The sequence below is a fragment of the Acomys minous genome, assembly GCF_964271855.1.
Source record: "Acomys minous genome assembly, chromosome: 12".
Classification (NCBI taxonomy): domain Eukaryota; kingdom Metazoa; phylum Chordata; class Mammalia; order Rodentia; family Muridae; genus Acomys; species Acomys minous.
The window spans coordinates 98,320,488-98,344,736 of NC_140493.1; the positions used below are offsets into that span (position 1 = coordinate 98,320,488).

At 49.8% G+C, this 24,249-nt stretch overlaps 2 protein-coding genes and 1 long non-coding RNA gene across 6 annotated transcripts; 2 read left to right on the forward strand and 1 right to left on the reverse strand.

Moving 5' to 3' along the window:
* Positions 1-194: 194 nt before the first annotated feature.
* On the forward strand, positions 195-22,982 carry LOC311578594 (intercellular adhesion molecule 5-like). 4 transcript variants are annotated; one of them, XM_084748534.1, is made up of 9 exons: positions 195-338; positions 4,503-4,578; positions 6,011-6,277; positions 7,212-7,532; positions 7,724-8,002; positions 9,452-9,721; positions 10,523-10,765; positions 10,939-11,100; positions 22,846-22,982. In XM_084748534.1, exons 2-9 carry the CDS (start codon positions 4,524-4,526, stop codon positions 22,866-22,868), a joined length of 1,620 nt encoding a protein of 539 aa, XP_084604660.1. In that variant the 5' UTR covers positions 195-338; positions 4,503-4,523; the 3' UTR covers positions 22,869-22,982. The 4 variants fall into 4 exon arrangements, with proteins under 4 accessions (XP_084604660.1, XP_084604659.1, XP_084604657.1 ...); XM_084748533.1 differs by lacking the exon at positions 22,846-22,982 and adding an exon at positions 11,987-12,134; XM_084748531.1 differs by lacking the exon at positions 22,846-22,982 and having other exon boundaries at positions 10,939-12,134.
* Positions 19,156-20,996, reverse strand: GH1 (growth hormone 1). Its single transcript, XM_084748580.1, has 5 exons — positions 20,910-20,996; positions 20,559-20,719; positions 20,228-20,344; positions 19,919-20,080; positions 19,156-19,681 (listed from the first exon to the last, which is right to left on the reverse strand). The coding sequence occupies exons 1-5, from the start codon at positions 20,917-20,919 to the stop codon at positions 19,481-19,483; spliced, it is 651 nt and encodes a 216-aa protein (XP_084604706.1). The 5' UTR covers positions 20,920-20,996; the 3' UTR covers positions 19,156-19,480.
* Positions 19,678-20,691, forward strand: LOC311578621. The gene is made up of 3 exons (XR_014772911.1): positions 19,678-19,840; positions 19,949-20,098; positions 20,572-20,691. It is a non-coding gene; the product is annotated as an uncharacterized lncRNA (long non-coding RNA).
* Positions 22,983-24,249: the final 1,267 nt, after the last annotated feature.

Here is a 24,249-nt window from a genome sequence, read left to right on the forward strand (position 1 = left end):
CCCTGTAACCAAGGGATGACCTTGCATTAATATTTTTCTTGCCGCCACCTCCCACAAGCAAGACTTATGGGCCTGGCTTCCCTATTCTTCTCCCAGAGCACTGATCTTGTTGCCTCTTCTCTCAGCCAACCCTGTTGAGAGGCTGAGTGAGCGTCACGAGTTTCCAGGCAGATCAGGGAAATCCTCGGCGCAGCAGCAGCGCAGAGCGCCCCCACCAGGTGCGCAGACTCAACGGTCGCACCGCGCGGCGGTTTCCAGCGCGGTGGCGGCGCCGCTGTTCTGTCCCCTAGCTGTGGCGGCGGGTGAGGCAAGAGAGATAAGCTCACAGCTCTGACTCAGTGAGAATTTGGGTCCTATTCGGTTTCCTTGGGTTTTTGTCTGTTTCTACCCGTGAAATTCAGGGGCGGATTCGCTGGGGTGAGCCCGAGGGTTAGCCAACACGCCTGGAAGTTATTATTTCCCACGTACTTTTAAATATTTTAAATAATGTCTGCCTCTAAATGCCTTCACAGCGTTTTCTCAGCTAAACCTCCTTACCAGCAAAGGCTAGTCTTCCGTCCTCTACCCAAGTGTTTGATCCCACAATTATTAGCTTATATTTTCTTTGGGTCAGCCACTGGTAGTTGCTGGCTGCCCATCCCAGTCTCTTGGAACCCATCTCTGGAGAAAACAAAGGGCCTCCCTGCCTTCAAGGTGCTTATAGCCCGTGGGAGAGAGACAGGTCCAGGAGACTGGGGGAAACGGTCTGACATGCCACCACCAGACACCACCCCCCTGCCCGAGGCAAGAGATCTTTATTCAGTGGTCAAAGACAGGAGAACTGAAAACTTGGCTTCAAATCAACTTCTCAACTCCAGAGGGTGAGGGTTAGAGATGATAGGTATATCGTGACTGTGAGGGAGGGAAAGAAGTTAGGGGGCCCGGCCGGTGGTGGTGGTGTCGGTGGTGTGGTTGTGGTGGTGGTGGCGGTGGTGGCGGTGGTGGCGGCAGCGGTGGTGGTGGTGTGGTGGTGATGGTGGTAAGGTTTTCTCAGACTGAGTGAGGACCTTCCAGGACTCAGGATTAGGCCATGATGCCACTTTTGGCTATAGTTTCAGTCTAATGATTCTAGGCACTGATGCTGTGACTTTAAAAGCTAGCTCAAGTTAACCCTGTATTACAATTTTGGACCAAAATGTTTTCAAATAGTCCCATACATTTGCATGCAACACTGAATAAAAGACGGGGGAGGGGAGTGGGCAGCCTTTTCATCCTTCCCAGTCCCCCATCTGGGGCTGGAGTGAAGAGTGTTTTCAGTAGAAAAGTTTTCGGGATGTTAAAAAAGTAACCTAGGGGACCGTTCTCAACTCACCTGTCAGTCGCAATCTGTAGTAAAGCTGCTAGGAGACACTGCATTGCCTGGCAGTCTGACCTTCAAAATTAGTGATTTTTAAGTTAACTGAGAACAAATGAAGTTAGGAGGTTTCTTTAGGTTTTCTCCTCAGTAACAGTTTATGGGGCCTGGCCAACATCAGTGTGTTAGGGGCGATCCATATTATAAGAAAGGAAAGTGTGGAAAGAGCAGTGTGGACTGCAGGTGTGGGGGCTGGGGGCTGAACGGAGAACACAGAGAGGAAGCAGAAGTGTAGAGTGTGTCCTGTGAGGACGTCTTGAGTACGGATGTGGTGTGAGAATCCCAAAGTCCAGAACACACGACATAGCTGCAGTTGTACACTGTACAGCCATGTGTTAGGTCCTTGCCTACAGCCAGTCTCCAAGGGTCCGGAGCGTGGGCCAAAACTTTTTTTTTTCCATTTTGGTTTTTGGTTTTTTTGACACAGGGTTTCTCTGTGTAGCCTTGGCTGTCCTGGAACCCACTCTGTAAATCAGTCTAGCCTCGAACCAGCTAAAATTTATTTTATTTTATTTTTTTAATGTAGCACTGTCTGCATGTACACCTGCATACCAGAAAAGCCATCAGATCTCATCATAGATGGTTGTGAGCCACCATGTGGTTGCTGGGAATTGAACTCAGTCCCTCTGGAAGAGCAGCCAAGGTTCTTAACCACCGAGCCATCTCACTAGCCCCAAGCCTAAACTTTCTAATAGTTTAATCCTAGCTGGTCCTGGTGTTGCACCCCTGTAGTCCCAGAATTTGGGAGGAGGAGGATCAGGAATTCAGAGTCATCCTTAGCTACATAGCAAGTTCAAGGCCAGCCTGGGCTGCATAATTTGTTTCAAAAACAAAAACAAAAACAAAAATCCAGAAAAACAAAACAAAAAACCAAAACTAAACTAAAGGGGGAAAAACAGTTTTGCCAGGTGGTGGTGGCACACACCTTTAATCCCAGCACTCAGGAGGCAGAGGCAGGTGGATTGCTGTGAGCCCAAGCACAGTCTGGAACATTAAAGGCATGTTCAACAGTAATTTTATAAAAATGCATGGATACCATCTGTCCCATCCAGGCCTTTGGTACGTGTCCTTCAGAGTTCTTACTCAGCGTTTGGAAATTCCTTCAGCGTCAGAGTAAGGTGTTCTTTAGAATGCCTTAAATGATGGCAGCCCTTAGGAAAGAGATGGAAGTCACTAGTGCTAAGTTCAGCAACTCCCATGACTAATATCTTTTTATTTTTTTTTTTTGCACACTCAAGAAGATATTTTAATAAGGAAAATAATTTTTCTTATTATAATAACTTAAAAGTCTGTTATAAGTCATTTCCAATAGAATTTTGAATGATGATGTCATCTCTGGAATGAGCTCATAGCCCCCCAAAGTGTGATTGGTTGGCTGGTTTGTTTTGTTTTGGTTTGTTTGTTTGTTTGTTTAGACAGGTTCTCACTCTGTAACCTTGGCTGGACTGGAACTCATTATGTAGACCAGGCTGGCCTTGAATTCATAGAGATCCACCTGCCTCTGCCTCTGCCTCTGCCGCCTGAGTTCTGGCATCAAAGGTGTGCGCCACCATTGCCAGTTTAAAGTGGTTAGCCTAGAAAGATAATATTCATCTGGAAATAGTGCTTTTGATATTGTCGTAGAACAAGAATATCAGCACGCTGGCCGCTCAGACCCCAGACTAGGGGGTGCGGGAATGTGTTGAGTGCTAAACAGACGGGCCAGGCAGAGGCGCAGTCTGGATTTGGGACCCAAGACTATGACCCCTGAACACAGCTTTTTAAAGGGAAAACCATAGTCAAGCAGGAAGATTCAGTTGTATTCCAGGTGCAGTGTGGCTAGGTAGCTAGACACAGCACTTTAAGCTGATTGGCTGGGATATAGATAGGGTAGGAGAACTTCTGGGAACTTTCAGTTCCCCACCGTTCTGGGAAAAAAGAACGTAGCAGGATATTGCAGTTTAACTCAAACAGAACATACATTTATCACCTTTGTCATTAGTCTGTTCTAAGCAGCAAGCATAGTGTTGTAAGCTAAAGGCTATTCTTTTTTTTTTTTTTTTAAAGTATTTCAAGACAGGGTTTCTCTGTGTAGCCTCGGCTGTCCTGGACTCACTTTGTAGACCCGGCTGGCCTCGAACTCACAGTGATCCGCCTGCTTCTGCCTCTCAAGTGCTGGGATTAAAGGCGTGCGCCACCACTGAAAAATCAGTTTAGATAGAGGTTTTGTTTTGTTTGAATTGGGTTTTGAAAGAAAACAAAACTGGGAAGGGCTGGGTGGTGGTGGCGCACGCCTTTAATCCTAGCACTCCGGGAGGCAGAGGCAGGCAGATGGCTGTGAGTTCGAGGCCAGCCTGGTCTACAAAGTGAGTCCAGGACAGCCGAGGCTACACAGAGAAACCCTGTCTTGGAAAAAAAAAATAAGAAAACAGGGAGAAACCAACCAACCAAAACAAAAACTGGGAAGGGTGGCCTGAGCACAGACTCAAAGACTCTCAGCTGGAGCCAGCTGACAGGGGAGCCCATTTTGTTGAATGTGGTGTTGAATCAGGGCGAGACAATGGTCTTTTTTTTTTTTTTTTAGACGAAATCTCCTGCAACCTGGGCTGACTTCCAGGTCTTCAAGGAGAATGAGGGAGGATGACCTTGAACTCCTGATCTTCCTGCTTCCGCCTCAGGTGCTTGTCTGAGGCAAGCACTACAGCCAACTTTTTTTTCCGAGACAGGGTTTCTCTATGTAGCCTGGACTGTCCTGGACTGGCTTTGTAGTCTATGCTGGTCTCAAACTCACAGTGGTCTACCTGCCTCTGCCTCCCAAGTGCTGTCTTTTTTTTTTAAATACATTTTTATTTATGAAACTATTCTCCAGGCTGGAGAGTTGGTTCAGAGGTTAAGAGCACTGGTTGCTCTTGTACAGGACTTGAGTTGGATTCTCAGAACCTCCATGGTGTCTCAAACAGCCATTTGTACCTCCAGTCCTGAAGGATCCAATGCAGCGCCTCCCCTGGCACCAGGAGCACACATGTTACACAGGCACCTGTACAGGAAAAAGTCACTCACACATGTAAGTTATTATGAAAACATAATGAAAAAGTATCTCTCCAGCACAGCTTTCTTTCCTTTTCCCCAGCGTTTGGTCATTCTCTCAAGAATGAAAATGCTTCTGTTTGGTGTCTGGACCCTGCTGGCCTTGATCCCTTGTCCAGGTGAGGGTCTCTAGAAAAATTTCTCTAGTCACTATGGGCCAGGACACACATGGGTGATGGTTCAGAAGGGGACGGGGTTATGGTTAATCTCAGTTGTCAACCTTGACTTCCCTGCTGTGAGGAGAAGAAATGGGCTCTGGGACATTGAGAGGAAGCCAGCGCCTTTCCCTTACATTGCTTTTGTCAGGCTTCTTTATAAAGACAACAAGGAAAGAATTAAGACAGGCGGGACATCCAGAGCAGAGTGACGTCCATTCATCTGGACCCGTGGCAGAGATTGCTATTTGCTGGGACACTAAGACACAGAATCCTATGTGTGCCACATCAGTAGAGTGTCAGAGCGTCAGACCTCTCCAAAGGGACGGTGTCTTCTCTGCCTAGCCCTTTGCTGTCCCACACTGCCCTGTGTCTGCCTCCTCTTCTTCCTCCTCTTCCTCCCTCCCCCTCTTTTTCTCTGTGTAACAGCTCTGGCTGTCCTGGTCTCCCTTTGTAGACCAGGCTGGCCTTGAACTCACAGCAATCCACCTGCCTTCTGCCTCCTGAGTTCTGGGATTAAAGACATGCGCCACCACACCCGGCTCCCTTCCCCCATTATGTGTGTGATTTAAATACATGTGTAGACCAGGCGGTGGTGGCGCACACCTTTAATCCCAGCACTTGGGAGGCAGAGGCAGGCGGATCTCTGTAAATTCAAAGCCAGCCTGGTCTACAGAGTGAGTCCAGGACAGCCAAGGCTGCACAGAGAAAACCTGTCTCAGAAAAAAAAATTTTTTTTAAAAGATCCAAACCATAATATAGGCTAAACTTATAGACACTGTAAAAATTCACTTCCTCAGCATCGCAAAGCAAAATGGAGTCATTTCTGAGAAGAGAGAGAAAGGCCTCTGAGGTGATATAAGTGGCCATGGGAGCGTCCGTGAGGCCTTTAGTTGTGGTTTTGTGTGTGAAAGGGTCCTGTGAGCCTTGTTTTGTTCTTAAGCACATTTCCAGATGCCACCTTCACTAGTTGGCAGTCACTCTGTCTGCAGCTTTACAATTGTCCCAGGCGATTCTGGACAGGTAGCCCTTAACTATCATTTGAGAGAAATACTGATTTGCAGCAGATGACTGAAGACTCAAGAGTCTTTAGTGCCTGAACCCAGAGAGCTACTAAGACCTCTAAAAACTTACAAAGACAATGCTTTCCTGGCTGTGACTCCTTAAAACTCCTTAGATTCTGTGGTAAAATCTAGACCCCAGGACAGAACGGTAGGAGAGAGGTTGGGGTCAGGGCTGTCACTGTTGAAGCAAGGGTTAAGTCTCCAGGTCCCTGAGCTTGGTTATTCTTGGCCAGTCCCTCGTCTGCAACCTGGACCTGCTGGGCAGGGCGACCTCTAGTCATGCTGCGGCTCAGGTTGTCACCAGCGTGTCGGGCATGTGTGCTTCGTTTCAGGGATCACAGAAGGGCTGTTTCAAGTGTCTGTTTGGCCACACCAGGCTCTGGTGAGGTTTGGACGATCCCTGACCATCAATTGCAGCACCACCTGCCCAGACCCTGGGCCCAGCGGAATTGAGACCGTCTTAAAGAAAACCCAGCTGAGCAGAGGGCCTCAGTGGAAGCAGTTTCTCCTGGAGGACATCACTGAGAACGCTGTCCTGCAATGCTTCTTCTCTTGTGCGGGGGTCCAGAAGGACACAACGCTTGACATCATCATGTACCGTGAGTGTGCTGGAGGGCTTGGAAGAAGGTAGGCAGGGGGAAAGGAATGCATTGTAGGGAAGAATTAGGCAGGGATTTTCCTAGGGGAGAGAAACACACACACACACACACACACACACACACACACACACACACACACTTACACACCAAGTAAAGATTCAGCCATACTGTCAGGATTCTCTCGTTTTGTTTTGTTTGGTTTGGTTTTTTTGGGGGGGTAGTTAGAGACAGGGTTTCTCTGTGTAGCCCTGGCTGTCCTGGATTTGCTTTGTAGACTAGGCTAGCCTCGAACTCAGAGATCCACCTGCCTCTGCCTCTGCCTTCCAAGTACTGGGATTAAAGGCGTGCTCCACCACCACTGGGCTGGATTTTCTCCCTTTGTACAGGCTGTCTTCCAAGGTTCCCCTGTTAGACACGGGGCATACTTGAGATTACACAGAATATACAGGGAGCAGATGCTAACGATGCCAGCCTCAGACTGATCATCTGAGTGTAAAATCAGTGCTGGCTTATTTGCTGCCAGCTCTTAGGGTAACCAGGGATTGCAGGGAGAACAGTCTTTTGAGTTGGGGTAGAGACCCCTGTGGTGCAGGGCAGGAGCTCTGAGGTTGGCACTGGTAAGCAGGGTTGCACAGGGGGCCATCTTGCACCACAAAGATGAGAAGGAGTAGGAAACTTGTGGGGGAGAATGCAGTGGTTTTCATGTAATGCTAAAGAGCTGCCCCCCGCCCCCCAGAATTCTCATGGCCCTGAAACTTCTCTGATAAGAAAAAATGTTCCAGAATGACAGGAAAAGTCAAAGCACAGGACTTCCTCTTAGCTGTCACATTTCTCGGTAGTCAGTGGACAGGGCTGGAAGGCCGACTCACCCGTGAAGCCATGGTCTTCTGGAGGTGAGTGGTCCCCTCACCAAGGCTGCCTTCTTGTCTTAAAGAGCCCCCGGAGCAAGTGATCCTGGACGTGCAGCCCGAGTGGGTAGCCATGGATGAGGCGTTCACTGTGAAGTGTCACGTGCCCAGTGTGGCACCCCTGCGGAGCCTCACCCTTACCCTCCTCCAGGGCAAGCAAGAGCTGCACAGAAAGGACTTTATGAACTTCTCTGTGGCGGCCCTAAAAGCTGAGGTCAGCATCAGTGTCCTAGCCCAGCGGGAGAAGGACAGGTGCGATTTCTCCTGCCGCGCAGACCTGGATCTCAGCCCACAAGGTGGGGAGCTGTTTCGTGGCAGCTCAGCCACCAAGGAACTCCGGATCTTTGGTGAGTCAGAGTCCAGGCATGAAGGGAGCCCAGGCCTGCTTTAGCCTTTGGGATCCTGTTCCCACAGGGTTTAGGGGTGAAGGTGACTGAGCCCCACCTCTGAATCACCATCAGCCCTAGTCCCTTCCTTGGCACCCCATGCGGCACATGACTTATTGCTTTCCCTTTCTTCTTGCTGGTTTACCTGTCAGAGTTCTCTCAGAAGCCCCAGATCGGGGTGCCTTCACTGCTGGAGGTTGGGATGGCAGAGACTGTGAGCTGTGAGGTCCCTAGAGTGTTTCCAGCCCAGGAAGCTGTCTTCCGCATGTTCCTAGAAGACCAGGAGCTGAGCCCTTTCTCCTCCTGGGAGGGAGATGCAGCATGGGCCCGAGCCACCGTTCGGGCCATGGAGACAGGTGACCAGGAGCTGACCTGCCTTGTGTCTCTGGGTCCCACAGAGCAGAAAGCAAGGAAACCAGTGCACGTCTACAGTAAGTGCCTTCTAGGGTCTCCGCTAGGGAGAGTTTGCACAGTGCTGTGCTGTGGCTTTGGCTAACCTTTGCTGGGTATCTTAAGGAAATGTAGGCTTTCCTCTTTCTCTGAAGGAGCTGGGTTAGGGACCTGCATTGTGACCATAGCTCTATGTGGCCTCTAAGAGGCCTAAACAATTCTTTAAAAATGACTACACCCTCAGGATGAGAGACAAGCAGTTAGGCAGACCCAGGGAATAACCAGGGCTGCATTCCCTCCTGCACTAACACAATACAGTTCCCTAGCAACCCACCTGATGGCCACTGAAACTACGGCCAAAGGCCACGTAGCTGGATGGGCTGCCAGAACCATGTATGGCCTTAGTGCCTATCTCAGGGTCATAAAGTTCCTTTAAGAAACAGACTTAAAAGGTATGAACACATACACAAGGAGATTTGGGCCCACAGCTGCAAAGAAGAGTTACACCAGGGATAATGTTGCCTAACAACTGACCTAAAGGGCTCTACCAGACAGAGTTGCTAAGAGACCCAGTTTTTTAAAAAAGATTTATTTATTTATTATGTATATAATGTTGTATCTGTATGTACAGAGGGCACCAGATCTTATTACAGATGGCTGTGAGCCACCATGTGGTTGCTGGGAATTGAACTCAGGACCTTTGGAAGAGCAGCCAGTGCTCTTAACCTCTGAGCCATCTCTCCAGCCCCCTAAGAGACCCAGTTTTATGGCCACATTTTTTTCTGCCCACAGGAGATAGGATTACTAAGAAACCAGACACTTCCCTGAACAAAGAAAGCTAAGCTACAGGTGGTCTTGGTGCCTTTTTCTGTAGCCTGTCACCTTTATTAGACATTAGACCTCCGTGTGTTACTCAACCAATTGGTGCTTGCCAGGTTGGAACCCCCCTGCTCTGGGGCGCTGGGAGGGATAGGAACCTATACATTTACCCTCAGCACAGAGTTCGGGGCTCTTTCTGGATACCACTGTGTTGGTGATGGTCAGAGCACAGCTCAAGTAGAAAAATTAAATGTCCTTGTGTGTATTGCATTGGTATCGAGTCCTGGTGGCCTTTTTTGGGGTTCTGTGATCTGGGCACAGCAGCCTCCACCCTGAGTTTCCTAACCTATCTCACTCACTGGACAATTGTGGATGCCTGAACTTCATTCTAGAATAAACATTTGGGATGAGGAAAACGTGTACAGTGAGGAAACGTCTGTCTATCCTCCCAGGAGAGGCATCGTCTGATGTGGGTGGCCTATACTGTGGAAGGGACGCACTCCATCTTCAAACCATGTTATTGTTCCCTCTCCTCAGCCTTTACAGAAGCATTAACATTATCCAAAGTCTCTATTGTCCTCTCTGCCTGAGGGAGACCTCCAGCAACAAGAGGACAGAAGTGCACACCAGTTTTGCAGATGTGTCCTCTGATCTTTTTCCTTTCTTCATAGGTTTCCCTCCACCAGTTCTGGAGATTGAAGATGCTTACCCTCTGGCAGGGACAGATGTTAATGTCACCTGCTCAGGTCATGTGTTAACATCACCTAGCCCTACTCTTCAGCTTCAGGGATCCCCAAACCGCTCTGCTCCTGGGGAGCCTGCCTGGCTTCTGTTTACTGCCAGGGAGGAAGATGATGGCCGAAATCTCTCCTGTGAGGCCTCTTTGGAGGTACAGGGCCAGCGATTGGTTAAAACCACTGTGGTCCAGCTTCATGTCTTATGTGAGTAGACGCCTGATCCTCCTCATAAAGATACTTAGTGTCTTGCCAGGTGTGGTGGCGTATGCCTTTAATCCCAGCACTTAGGAGGCAGGCAATTGCTGTGAGTTCGAGGCCAGCTTGGTCTACAAAGAGAGTCCAGGACAGCCAAGGCTACACAGAGAAACCCTGTCTTGGAAACAAAACAAAACAACCCCAAAAGATACTTAGTGCCCCCTCCAGAGATCTTGGCGAGGTGCTTCATCAGTAGAGGGGCCACACTTTTCTAATTCGAAAATTCCAGAGAAAAATAAAACAAAATGAATGCACACCAAGTTTGTCCTACCCTCAGGAGAGTGAGCAGGAGCAAGGTGAGAAGTGCAGCTCAGAAGCAAAGCAGTTGGGGTGGTCAGACAATTAGTTGAGAGCCAGCAGCGGGAGACACAGCATAAAAGAAGACAGCTGAGGCCAATGCTAAAGAGAGAAACCTCCAAAAGTCCATATCACAATTTGTGTTTTGGAGAATGAGGAAATGCTTATTTCTGAGTTCACCTCTTGCCCATTGAGAAGCTAAAATGGGAAAGGTCCCTGGGTCCCACTGACAGAGTTGTGTTGTTACTTAGCCTGAGTCCATGAAAGTGCCCTGGGCTGCGTCTCATACCAGGGAAGGGAGGAGAGTGGGTTTGGTTTAAGCAGGGAGCTGATGGTGTTTTCTTTGGGGGAGAAAGTGTTGGGTTGAGGGAGCAGCATTTGAGTTGAAAGGGAGAAGGGAAGTCAGAGGGGGACAGGACGTACTACTGGGCTCCATTTGGGCCTCTTTTGCAGACAAGCCGAGGTTTGAGGAGTCCAGCTGTCCTGGCCACCAGGTATGGGAGGAAGGGATGGATCAGATGCTTGCCTGCGTCCCCGAAGGAAGCCCTGTCCCAGTGCTGGTATGTCTGTGGAACGGAATGATCGTTGACCTTGATGTACCTCAGAAGGCCACCCAGAACCTCACTGGGACCTACTGCTGCACAGCCACTAACCAGCTGGGCTCCGTCAGCAAAGACATTGCTGTTGTCGTCCAAGGTATGTGCTGCACCAGCCACCAGGCCCAGGGGAGAAAGGCACCTCAGGGACTTGGGATGCTCACACAAGGGTGGAGGGAAGAGAGATGCTCCTGGGCTGAGTCTGAGAAGCTGGCTTGGTGGCTTGGAGTAGAATGACTTTCTGTCCTCAGCCTGTCTTCCATGCGTACACAGGCCTGCCGGAAGGGATCATCTCCTCCACCATCTTCATCATCGTCGTCTCCACCCCTGGCATAGCTGTGATCACCGTAGCCCTATATCTGAACTACCAGCCCTGCAAAAGAACCCGGAGGAAGCGAGCGCACAGGCAGAAAGGGCAGAGCAAAGACGAGGAAGGCCAGTTCACAGATACACAGGCACAAGAGTGCAACTCACATCACTACTTGGCTCGAGTGTGACGTCAGCTACCGGCATTTTCTGGGGAGGGAAGAGTGGGCCAAGGAGGATGGAAGAGACAGAACGGGAGGCTGCTGTCCCCCCACACAGGCTTTCAGGGCCCCATGTGGCTTGCATCCAGTCCATCTGGAGCTTGTCTCACTCCCTTGAGTTTATTCCAGTTTGGAGAAATTTCAATCTGATTGTTCCAAGTGGTGGGAGAGCCTCTCACTCCTTACTTTGTATTTCCCACTCCAACAGCAAATGAGAAGGATCACGGGAAAAATCCTAGAATACATTGCTCAGGGTTTCTCAGTGATGGGAACTTATCCTGTAGTTTGGGCACAAGTCGTTATAGGGTAGGTAGCAGGCAAGTAGGCAGGAATTAGAACTCTGTTCCCCCGTCCACAGTCCCCTGTTTCCCAAACAGTGCCTGATGACGTGGGGGAGGGGTGCCAGCTGCTTAAGCTTCGCCACAGTAACCCGCTGTCATGTCAATTCGGGGCAAAGAAACAGCCTCCCTAGCTTTACAACAAAAACCTGGGGCTTACTGTGCAGCACAAGATGGCCTCAAACTTGTGACCCTCCAGCCTCATCCTATGATTACAGGTCTATGCTATCACTCCCTTAACTGTTTTTTTTTTGGGGGGGGGCAGCTTTAAAGTAAAAGAACACTTCCATGAAATTGATGTAATAGGGTGTCATACTCCCAATTCCCATGTTTACTTTCCCCCACCACTCTGCTGCCATGGAGGTCCATGGGATGGACTGTGTGGCTGACATGCATCCAGATCTCAGTTGTATCATCAGACCTCTCTGTTCCAGTGTTCACTATGTGCTCCTACAGGTCAGCCTCCTTCACGGTCCTTTGGAAGGAGTGTGTCCATGTTGGTGAGGGCTTGAGGGATGTCAAGCCAGGTCTTTGCTCCAGAGCTGTCATGAAATGTTTACTGAGATGTGAGCTGTGGTAAGAAAATAAAATAGGTTTTGTGATATCTGAGTTTATTCTTTTTTTTTTTTTTTTTTTTTTTTTTTTTTTGGTTTTTCGAGACAGAGTTTCTCTGTGTAGCCTTGGCCATCCTGGACTCACTTTGTAGACCAGGCTGGCCTCGAACTCACAGCGATCCGCCTGCCTCTGCCTCCCGAGTGCTGGGATTAAAGGCGTGTGCGCCACCACGCCCGGCCTGAGTTTATTCTTTTGTGCCATAATTGAAAGCTTTTGTTATTGTTAGTTCACAGGCGATCCCACTAGCCTTCCTTTAGGGTCCTAGCAACGCCTTACATCATCAGCGATAGGTGTCTGGTGGATAAAAAGGACCCGCCCACCACCCTGAGCTCTCTTTCTCTCAACCTATCTCTTTGCTCTGTCCCTACAATTTCTCCCTCTGACTTCCTCTGCCCTCATGGCTCTGTCCCTCCCCCCTCCCCCCCCACCCTTCATCTACATGTCCAGTTGTCCACCCTCTGTCTCCTCTCTTCTTCCCTTCTCTCACATAATCTTCCTTATGCCAGATATGTTGCTTGCTGTAATCATATACAGTCATGTTAACCAAAATGGTTGCATTTTGGAATTTTGAGGATCACGTCCCGTTGGTAACATGAGCAGCCAGTCTATGGCAAGTGATGTTTTGGCTCATCAGAAGCCTGTTTTTCCTGCCCTCAAAACCGGAGCTCATGCTTGCACCTACTTTCCACCTTGCAGATGCAAGCTAGAAGCAATGTTGCATCAGACAGCCAAGGGTGTCTTCATGGGCCATCCTGAATCTCAGGTTAGGGATTCTGGTATAAAAATAACCCATTGGAGCCAGGTGTGGTGACACATGCCTTTAGTCCCAGCACTTGGGAGACAGAGGCAGGCAGATCTCTGTGAGTTCGAGGCCAGCCTGGTCTACAAAGTAAGTCTAGGATAGCCAAGGCTACACAGAGAAACCCTGTCTTGAAAAACCAAACCAACCAAACCAAACCAAACCAAACCAAAACCATTGGTTTCACCATACAAAGCAACAGAGGCACAGTAGTAAATGAACTGTTGTCCCTGCCTTACAAACGTAAGAGTCTGTGAGGGATGTACTCGCCTCCTATTACTGTGACAAATATCAGGCAGATCAACCTACAAGAAAGAACAATTCGCTGGGTGTGGTGACACACGCCTTTAATCCCAGCACTCGGGAGGCAGAGGCAGGTGGATCGCTGTGAGTTCGAGGCCAGCCTGGTGTACAAAGTGAGTCCAGGACAGCCAAGGCTAACACAAAGAGACCCTGTCTCGAAAAACAAAACAAAAAACAATTTCTACTATCTAAGGTTTCGACTTATGGTCGCATGACCCATGACCTTTAGGCTTGTGGAGAGGCAGTATTTTAAGGCAAGAGCATAGAGGGCCTTCCCCATCGTGAAAGCAGGAAGCAAAAAGAGGACCATGAAAGGGCCAGGATTCCAGGATTCTCCTCAGGACATTTCACTAGGCACCATCTTGTTTCATTGCCTCCCAACAGCACCATGGTCTGGGGCCCATAACACATGGGCCTTTGGGGGACCCGTATCCAAACTGAAAGCACATTTAGTTTCTATGACCAGAAAAGCATGATTTATTGGAGATCAGGACCAAGGATGAATTTCAAGGTTGTAAATCAGTATTCCCCCAAAGGCCTTCTCAATGTCAATTTCCATGCTGAATTTGTTGGCTCCTACTCCCCAGCCTGTGGGTCTCAAAGGAAATCATCTCAAGGTGATCAGGGGAAAGTATGTTAGGACGCAAGTCTAAGAGAACAATTTTTTGTTTTGTTTTTGTCTTTTGAAACAGATTTTCTCTGTGCAGCCTTGGCTATCCTGGACTAGCTTTGTGGACCAGGCTGGCCTTGAACTCACAATGATCCACCTGTCTCTGCCTCCCGAGTGCTGGGATTGAAGGCATGTGCCACCACATCCGGCCAACAGAGAACATCTTAATCTAGGGACAGCTGTCTTGGGTTAGCTGCACCAGGCCTGATCAGCATCAGTCACATTTGCAAATGCCACTTATGAAACCGTAAGGCACAGGAATCCAAAAATTGACAATGTCATTGGCTTCCTAGTTCCAGCAAGGGGAGCTAGAGGTTCAGACTGCTGTGACTCCTCACTGCCACATGGTGCCACTGCTATCAGATGTCCCTCCTCAGGCCATGTTGGGTTAGCTGCTACAGAGCTCAGATGGTCCAGCTGACTCTGCCGGCTTTTCACAGTTACTGTTCTCATAGGTTAGTGCCCTGGCTGGTAACTAGACACAAGTTAGAGTCCTCAGGGAGGAAGGAGTCTCTGTTGAGGAGATGCCTCCATGAGATCCAGATGTAAGGCATTTTCTCAATTAGTGATCAATGGGGGGGGGGGCCCAGCCCACGGTGGGTGGAGCCATCCCTAGGCTGGTGGTCCTGGGTTCTATAAAGTAGGCTGAGCAAGCCAGGGGAAGCAGGCCAGCAGGCAACACCCCTCCATGGCCTCTGCCTCAGCTCCTGCCCTACTTGAGTTCCTGTCCTGACTCCCTCTAATGGAGAACTTTGATCTGGAAGTGTATGCTGAACAGATCCTTTCCTCCCCGACTGGCTTTTTGTTTCACCGCAGCAATAGAAACCCTAAGATAGTACCTGTGTGTCACCTTCATAGTTAAGCCTTTGGTTTTGGTTTTGTTTCTGAGACAGGGTCTCTTTATCTAACCCTGGCTGTCTTGGGACTTGCTATGTAGACTCCACTAGCCTTGACCTCAAAAAGTTCTACCTGCCTCTGCCTTGTCAGGACCTACATTAAAGGTGTGCGTGCCACCATAGCTGGTGTATAAGCGTATACTTTGAAAACCCCAAAAGACAACTCTTAGCAATATTGGCACTATTCCATCAAACAGGAGAAAATTTTTGCTAGAACTCCATTCCTTGGGACCAGGGCATCCCTGGAAAGGCTATATATGTCCACTATCCCAGTTAATTTAATTGTCCACTTGACACAGCTTAAAGTCACCTGAGAAGAAAGTTGCCACCGTTGAGGGATTTTTCCCATTCAGATTGGCCTGTAGCATGACTTGGGGGTGGAGATTGTTTGATTATTTATTAATGTAAAGAGGCCCATCCCACCGTGGGTGGTGTCATTCCCTGGGCAGGTGATCCTAAACCACATAAGAAAACTAGCTAAGCCGGGCGTGGTGGCTCCCAGCACTCAGAGAGGCAGAGGCAGGCGAATTGCTGTGAGTTCAAGGCCAGCCTGGTCTACAAAGAGAGTCCAGAACAGCCAAGGCTATACAAAGAAACCCTATCTCCAAAAGCCAAACCAAACCAAAACAAAAGACAAAGAAACCCAAAACAAACAAACAAACAAACAAAAACCTAGCTAAGCAGAGCAGAGCACCAAGAAACACGCTTCCATGGTCTTTCTGCTTGTGTTCCTGCCCTGACTCCCCTATCACGGACTAAAACCTGTACCCTGAAAGAATCCTTTTCCTCCTCTCACTTGCTTTTCCTCAGAGTTTAACCACAGCAACAAAATGAAACCAGAGCATCCAGCAACTAAAAACTGCGCCCCCTGATGCTTGGGCTAGGGCACTATTAGATTCTTCCTTGTCCTGAGCAATTCTTCCCCAAATGAGGTAGGGCCACATGGGGAGGGCGTGTCTCCACATCATTGAGATCTGTAGAACTTGAATGAACTCTGCAAGACAACCTAAGGAAGACACGGAAAGCATATGTCCAGGCTAAATGGCTCCGTTCTTTGGGAAAGAAGAACTCACCGGCCAGTACAATTCAAAAGGCTGTTATTTTCTCCCATTAACTGGGCACTTGCCATGTTTGAAAAATGAGTGTGGGGCCCAGAGAGATGGCTCAGTGGTTGAGAGCACTGACTGCTCTTCCAAAGGACCCGGGTTCAATTCCCAGCACCCACATGGCAGCTCACAACTGTCTGTAACTCCAAGATCTGACACCCTCATACAGACGTACATGCAGGCAAAACATCAATGCACATTTTTTTAAAAAACGAGTGTGGGTGAGTGTGCGTATGTGTGTGTGTGTGTGTGTGTGTGTGTGTGTGTGTGTGTGTGTGTGTGTCTTGGAGTCTTCCAGGCTAGCCTCGAGCTCACTATCCTATACCCTGGAATGACGGTCCAGTGGCAAGGTTTCCAGCTATTTTGACTTCAGTGTCACCTCTAGGACCTCTGGTCCTATGGGTCAGAAAGCCAGAAATTTCCACTCCTGAGACAGAGCCAGGTGCTCTGACCTTAGCAGCAGGAAGGCCTGGACGCTGGGCCTCTGCTCTTGTATCATGCTTTGAATGTTAATTTTCCCTACAGGCCACAAGTTTGAATGCTTGGTCCTCAGCTGGTGACACTGTTTTGGGAAGGCCATGGAGTTTTGAGGATTGGGGATCTAGCTGGTAGACAGATCACCAGGGGCAGGCCTTGAAGATAAACTGCCCTGGGCCAGGGTACCATCTCTGCATCCTGCTCCACTAAGATGTGAAAGATTGTCACTTCACATTATGGATACCCCCACTGTCACACCCTCCCATGTCATGACCTTGGTTGGACCTGGGACCCAGAGTAACCCACTTTTTCCTTAAGCTGCTCCCTTTAGGCATATTGTCACAAGGACAGGGAAATGGGGTAGGTGCCAAGCAACGCAGGGAAAGAGGCAGTTGCCTGGCAACAAAAGGCTGATGCAACAACAGCAGAGTTGTCCTAAAGCAGAACAGCATGTGGTTATGTCAGAGGAAAACAAGACTGGCTGGGAACAACTTGGCTGACCAAAAGGTTTGCAACAGCGGCTCCAAGGGAGAAAACACACACACACACACACACACACACACACACACACACACACACACACACACAAATGTCCCAGGAATGGCAGCAGGAATCCTGGTTTTTCTTGTGCCCTTGGCCAGGCTGTTTGCAGGGATCAGAGTAGGGGGCTTAGAGAAGGCATATCCATCTGTTACTGAAAAACAGGAGAGGAGGGGAAAGATGATGCTACTCTTGTGGGTAACAGGTTATGGATTAAAACCCTGGGGCTCATCTACCTCAGTTCCCGTGTGGCTCTTGACTAGCTCATCACTATCCATCTCCAAAATGCTTTGCAAATTTCACAACTGTTATTCTGTGACCATTAAACGACACCCCCGCCCCCACCTCCTCACCCACCCCTCACCCCCCACCCCCTACCCAGGCCCTGCTTCAATCAAAACAGTTTAAACGAGTGAGTTGTGTTGGGTCTTTAAGCTCAGAGAAGGCCAAGGTACAACTCTGCCCCCATCGCTCTGAATCGGAATCCAAATTGGGTGCCGCGCGAGTTTGACACCAATAAGATCACAGTTAGCAAAAAAATAATAATAAAAATAAATAAAAAATAAAAAGCTTGCTGGGCAGTGGTGGTGCACGCCTTTAATCCCAGCACTTGGGAGGCAGAGGCAGGTGGGTGTATCGCTGTGAGTTCGAGGCCAGCCTGGTCTAGAGACCGAGTCCAGGACAGCCAAGGCTACACAGAGAAACCCTGTCTCCAAAAAACCAAAAAAAAAAAAGAAAGAAAAGAAAGAAAGAAAAAGCTTGATAAAGGCAGAATGGCTGTGACTGGAGGGGTCTGAGGACCACAGTGGACTCATCTTCCAGGATAGAAAAGCCCTGCTTAGGTCATTTAAAATGCTTTCTGTCTGTATTCCCTTCCAATGTTCAGATATTAAATTTCTCCTCTATGTCTGGATATCCCCACCTTAGAGACCTATTCCTTCATGGTGAATGGGTACAAGGTCAGAGGGTCCCCCAAGTTAGGCTCTCAGTTCTTCAGGTTACAAGGGTCCCCATCCGTCCATGTTGTAGCCCTCTCTCACAAGGAAGCCATGTGTCAGTTGTGACTTATCTCCACCCTGCGAGCTTTCGTCACTTGCGCGTTTCTCTATCTGATAGCTATTTGGATAAGTGTGTGTGTATATGTGTCTGTGTGTTCCTGCATGTGCAGTGCACTCGAGTGTGTGTGTGTGTGTGTGTGTGTGTGTGTGTGTGTGTGTGTCCTTGTCATTCCTCGGGCACCTTACTCTTTGAGATAGGATCTCTCACTGGCCTAGAATTCACAAAGTGAGCAGGGGACCTGCCCGACCCTGTGTCCACGGAGCTGGAGTTCCAACTGCATGTCACCACAGTCAGCTTTGTTGTTGTTGGTTTGTTTTGTGTTTTTTTTTTTTAATGTGAATTTTGGAGACTGAACTCAGGTCCTCATGTCTGCAATGCCTACCTTACCAGCTGAGCCATCCCTCAGGCCCTACCCGCTACCCGCTGGAGTTATATTGCCGTCTTCATCTTCCAGACTCTCTTCCATGGCCCTTACTCTAATTCAGGTGCTTGTTGGTCCAAATTCCTTTGTTTTGTTTAAGACAAAGCCCTGCTATATAGACTAAACTACCCTATATCTCACTATGTAGACCCGGCTAGCCTCAAACTCACAGCAATCCTCCCGCCTCAGCTTCTTAAATGCTGGAATTACAGTCAGGAGGGGGGACACGCGTTTAATCTCAGCACTGAGGAGGCGGAGGCAGGTGGATCTCTGTGGGTTTGAGATCACCCTGGTCTACAAAGCAAGTACAGGACAGCCAAGACTACACAGAGAAACCCTGTCTCAAACAAACAAAAACAAAAAAACTGCTGGAATTAAAGATGTGTGTCACCATGCCTGGCTACACAAACTCATTTTGAGCTGCATCTATTTCCCAAGGGTAGCTGATACAAATGAAAACCCATCTTAAAATTTAAGTACAACAGTAATTCTGTGATTTTCCTCTTCTCTCTCTCTCTCTCTCTCTCTCTCTCTCTCTCTCTCTTGAAGACGCTTTTCCTTTTGCACCTTTGTCTCATTTTCATCGCGTCCTAATCTTGGGGGAGGGCTGTTTGGTCTTCCCGATTCTGGCTGGAGAAGGGAGGGAGGGCTGCCTCTGAGTACTTTATGGGGGGGGGGTGACCTATGTATGGCCTTGTTGGCTTGTGACTGCCGGGGAGGTTGGAGTTTGACCATGGAGTGGGAGCAGACTCACTGTGTAATGGAGAAAGGGATGGGTTGGTTATTTGGTCCAAGGAGAGCCAGGGCTGCTCTCGAAGCAGCCCACAGGATTCTCGCAGGCTGGCTTCCAGGTCTTCTTGACGCACATTCACACACACACACACACACACACACACACACACACACACACACACACACACACACACCCCTGTCCCATAACAGGAAGATATCTAGCCAAGCAATGTGATGCATTTTAATTTTATTAGGACAAAGCAAAGGGATGGCAGTTGCCAGGGTAAAGGGAAGTCACTGGGGAAATGCAGCAGGGACCCTGTAGTGTGTGGCTAGAAGGCACAGCTGTTTTCCACAAAGCGGCGACACTTCATGACCCGCAGGTAGGTCTCCGCCTTGTGCAGGTCCTTCTTGAAGCAGGAGAGCAGGACGTAGTTTTTGAACGTAGCGTCATCGCTGCGCATGTTGGTGTCAAACTTGTCGTAGGTTTGCTTGAGGATCTGCCCAACACGGGGGCTGCCGTCTTCTAGCTCCTGTGGTGGGAAGAAAGGCAGAGGAGTCTCCGGAGCTGTGTTCCCCTCCCTCCCCCTCCCCCTCCGGGACCCAGAGAAAGGCCTAGAAGCTTCATAACGAGAAATGAGTAAGAAGCCTTCTCAAGAGTCTGAGGCCTGACTGGTAAACAGAGGCCAGCAGTGAGTCCCCCAGCTAGGCTCCAGGCTGAGGCAAAGGGCAGGGTAGCCCCAGGACTGGGGACCCCGTGCCATCCCCACCTGCATCAGGGTCTGGATGCCCTCTTCCAGGTCCTTCAGTTTCTCATAAACACGGTCCGAGGTGCCAAACATCAGGCTGTTGGTGAAAATCCTGCTGAGGAACTGCACGGGCCCCAGCCATGACTGGATGAGCAACAGCGAGAAGCGAAGCAATTCTATGTCCTGAGGAAGAAAGACTAGGTGCAGTGTCTTACCTAGTGAACTCCGCCTGGGACATCCAGGTCACCCCAGCTTTAGGGAGAAGGTGGTCCCTGGCCTGGGGGGGGGGGGGAGGCGGGTACAGTTGGGGTTGCTTGGGCAGTCACTCACGGTTCTCTGCTGAGCCTCCTCCTTGCCTGTTGGGGCCGGGATGGTCTCTGAGAAGCAGAAAGCAGCCTGGGCATTTTGGATGGAGTAGCGCTGTCCCTCGGGGATGTAGGCACGCTCCTGGAGGAAGAGCAGTCACCGAGGGACCAGCTTGTGGCCCCTGTCATCACTACTTCATGGGGGCGGGGGGCCCACTCATTATCTGACCATCTAACAGTGTTGACCCCTCGGTTTCCTGCTATGACTTCCCAGGGGGCTGGCGAGGGTGGTAGCGGGGATAATCTGCCCTTTCCTGCTTCCACAGCCAGGCACCGATCTCTTGGGGGGAACTTACAAACTCTTTGTAGGTGTCAGCGGCCAGCTGGTGCAGGTGCTGAGCTCGGAGCACAGCGTTGGCAAACAGACTGGACAAAGGCAAAGCAGGGAAAGCACCAGCGTCCTGAGGCCACAGCAGGCAGAGGAGGGTGAAGGTCAGGAGCCAAGAGGTCCGAGAGTCTAGAGAGAGAGAGAGAGAGGAAGGCAGGAGGAACCTGATAACAGTGGCCAATCTCTCCCAATCCCCCACGGGGACTCAGAGTGTCCCCAACATGGGCAGAAGTTGGGCTGCACCCACATACAAAACCTCAAATCCATCTTCTGGGCTCTTCAGTCCATGCCACACCCAGCAGGATTTGAGTATGCTTACCTGCAGCCATCGCCGTGCAGTGATCTGTCCACAGGACCCTGAGCAGTTTGGGATCTGGACTCTTGGATGCTGGTCTTGGTCCCTCGCATGCTCTTTTTATACCCTACCTGTTTTCCTCATCCCCAAGGCCCCTGCCTTTTTCCCTATACATTTATTCATGGGGCCTGGGCCACTGACAGCTTGTGCTGATGGATAATTTAGGAGCTCCTCCCACTCATGATGTTCCCACTCCTCTCCTGCAGTCATGTGCCTGATCTTATCTTTCCTTTGCCACCTTGGCCAGGTGGATGAGCACTGGTTATGCAAGATCTCAGCGACGGAGACCACCCAATGTGTCCCTTTGAGAGCATCCTGAGTCCAGGGGCAGGGTGCTCTGGCAGGCTGCTGTTTGTTCACTGGGACGAGAGATGACAGAGTCTCTCCTCCAAGGAGGCATTGTCCCCAAGGATGTTTCTTTATAAATTGTGTGTTTGTGTGTGTGTGTGTGTGTGTGTGTGTGTGTGTGTGTGTGTGTGTGTGTGTGTGCAGGGCTGAAAAGATAACTTTTGGGAATTGGTTCCATCTTTCCTTCCGTCACTTGGGTCCCAGGGATTGAACTCACATACTTAAGCTTGGCTGCATGTGCCTCCTTAGCCATTTCATTGGCCTTATCCAGTCCTTTTCTTCTTGAATGCATGGTTCTCTGAATCAACAACACCAAAATACATGTACTGGATTTATAGAGATGGCTTGTATGGTAAGAGAGCTTGCTGTTCTCCCAGAGGACCTGAGTTTGATCCCCAGAACCATGGCAAGTGGCTCATAAGCACCTGTAGCCCAGCTCTAGGGGATCTGATGCCCTCTTCTTGCTTCTATGAGCACTCACACACATGTGCCATAGGCTCACACACTATACACAATAAAAATAAAAATAACAGAGAGAGAGAGGGGGGTAAGGGAGAGAGAGAGAGACAGACAGACAAAGAGAGACAGACAGAGAGACAGAGAGACAGAGACAGAGACAGAGACAGAGAGACAGAGAGACAGAGATTGAGAATACACATGTGTTGGAAAAAGAGAGAGACCTCTTCATTAGACAAGCAGGCTGGGCAGATGGATGTAATACTAACACTGGCCACTAGAGGGTACCGACCATGTACATTACCCTCCTACAAGCTCTAAGGTGCCCCTTCGGTCTGTGGGGGCAAAACCTGAGGTATTGCCCTTGCTCCTTGGACCTGCAATGGAGCTGTAAAGCAAGAAGCAAAACTTTTGTAAACCAACTGGCCCTCAGGTGCTTCCCCTTACAGCCCTGAAGCCTTGGGCACCTCAAAGTTCAGAAAGCCTTTCGGAGTTTTGAGTTTTAGGGGGTGGGCACTCTGTTGTTTTTGTTGTTGTTTATTGGGTTTTTATTGTTGTTGTTGTTGTTTTGATTTTAGGTTTTTTGAGACACGGTTTCTCTGTGTAACAGTCCTGGCTGTCCTGGACTTGCTTTTGTAGACCAGGCTAGCCTCGAACTCACAATGATCCGCCTGCCTCTGCCTCCCGAGTGCTGGGATTAAAGGCGCACGCCACCACACCCGGCGGAGGTGGAGTGAGGTGGTGGGCACTCTGAAAGAATCAGACCCATTTACTGTAGTATCCTGCTCCCTAAGCATCTGTCAAGAGTTTATCAGGAGGCAAAGACACACTCATAGTTGGTCCGACGACTGTCTTATGAATGTGTCGCATCCACTTTTCAGAGGAAGAGACTGGTTCTGAAAGAAGAAATCCCAGAGCCGGTGCTGAGGCAGCAGCCCCCTCAGCCTTGCAGTTCCGGTGACCCAAGGCCCTTTATCCCTAGCACCTGTGTGGGAGCTCCAGGTTACTTGGGTTTCCAAATCCTTCCGAATGCGGCATCTTACCCCTAAAGGCAAGCGTGCCTTTGCCTCATTATATTTTCCCTGTCAATCCCCAGGTGAAGATGGCCCAGAAACATAGGACCCATGTGGGGACACACACAACAGGACAAAGCCAGGGCCATAGGAGGCTGGAGTGTGTCAGTTTGTGGAGTCCCCAGCACTGGGGACCAGCACTCCCTGCGTCTAGATCTGTCTCTATTCTCCTCCCACCTCCCACCCCCCCCCACCCCCCCACCCCCCACCCCACCCCTGCTGAGACAGGGTTTCTCTGTGTAGCCTTGGCTGTCCTGGACTCCCTTTGTAGACCAGGCTGGCCTCGAACTCACAGCAATCCACCTGCCTCTGCCTCCCAAGTGCTGGGATTAAAGGCCTGCGCCACAACGCCCAGCATGTCTAAATCTCTTACCTTTGGATCTCGCGATGTTTAATGCTTGACCTGGTATGAAAACACACAAGCAAAGCAAATCTCTCCAGAAATATAGTTGTGGTGTCAGCAACCAAGATCGAAAAATCGTGTCTCTGGGCCTCTGATGTGAGTCCTGGGGCCTCCATACCTCTCCCCCATTGAGGACACCTCCCAAGCATTTCCCAACAGCTGCCCCTGATTCATCATTCTGAGGAGGCTTCTAGGGCCTTAAGGGGCTGTTCTTCAGGCAGGTCTGGGGAAGGCTGCAGGGGGTTACTAAAATTCAGGCTCTAAGAAAGAAGATACCATGGAGAGGGTAGAGCCACATGTTTCTCTCCTCCTCCCAATTCTCCCAAAGAGAAAAGTCTAGAAGAGCGATGGAGCATGGTCCTCAGGCCCATGTGGCCTTCAGCCTCTGCTGTTATCTTTCCCCTGAACATGAGAGAGAGAGAGAGAGAGAGAGAGAGAGAGAGAGAGAGAGAGAGAAACTGACATCTTCTCAGAACTGAAGAAACCCCAGAATTGAGTTGCCCAGGGGACCTTGGGGGGGGGCTCCTGGGGGATACATCTCTATAGAACGTTTGTGTGACAACCTCTAGGCCCAGGAGGATGACCTGAAGGCACACGTGAGGTCACAGGGGGTTGGTGATCTTTTCTATACTCTGGACCATTTTAGGACATCTGGCGACGGAGACCAAAACAAGAATTTATTGCCACTAGAAGCTTAACTAGAACCTTGACTCAACTTAGGGTTTGCCCCACACTTCTGGGAAGTCACCCTGGCTTGGTAGACCACCGAGACCTCAGCTACCTTCAGGCTTAGAGGATGCCAAACAATGGCCTCCGTGTGGCCCTCAGGGAGAGGCTGCAACCAGCATCTCTGATTCCAGCCTTCAGAAGTTCAGGGTGACATCTTCAGTCATCTGTAAGAAATGCTCATTTTAGCCAGACGCGGTGGCGCACGCCTTTAATCCCAGCACTCGGGAGGCAGAGGCAGGCAGATCGCTGTGAGTTCGAGGCAGGCCTGGTCTCCAAAGTGAGTCCAGGACAGCCA

Coding starts and splice junctions, on each gene's coding strand:
- GH1 (XM_084748580.1), bottom strand. Junction 20,345..20,558: donor CTGACACCTACAAAGAGTTT/GTAAGTTCCCCC, acceptor CTCTTCCTCCAG/GAGCGTGCCTACATCCCCGA. Junction 19,682..19,918: donor GCATCCAGACCCTGATGCAG/GTGGGGATGGCA, acceptor TTCCCACCACAG/GAGCTAGAAGACGGCAGCCC.
- LOC311578594 (XM_084748531.1), top strand. CDS start 4,524: ATGAAAATGCTTCTGTTTGGTGTCTGGACCCTGCTGGCCTTGATCCCT. Junction 4,579..6,010: donor GGCCTTGATCCCTTGTCCAG/GTGAGGGTCTCT, acceptor GCTTCGTTTCAG/GGATCACAGAAGGGCTGTTT. Junction 7,533..7,723: donor CAAGGAACTCCGGATCTTTG/GTGAGTCAGAGT, acceptor TTTACCTGTCAG/AGTTCTCTCAGAAGCCCCAG.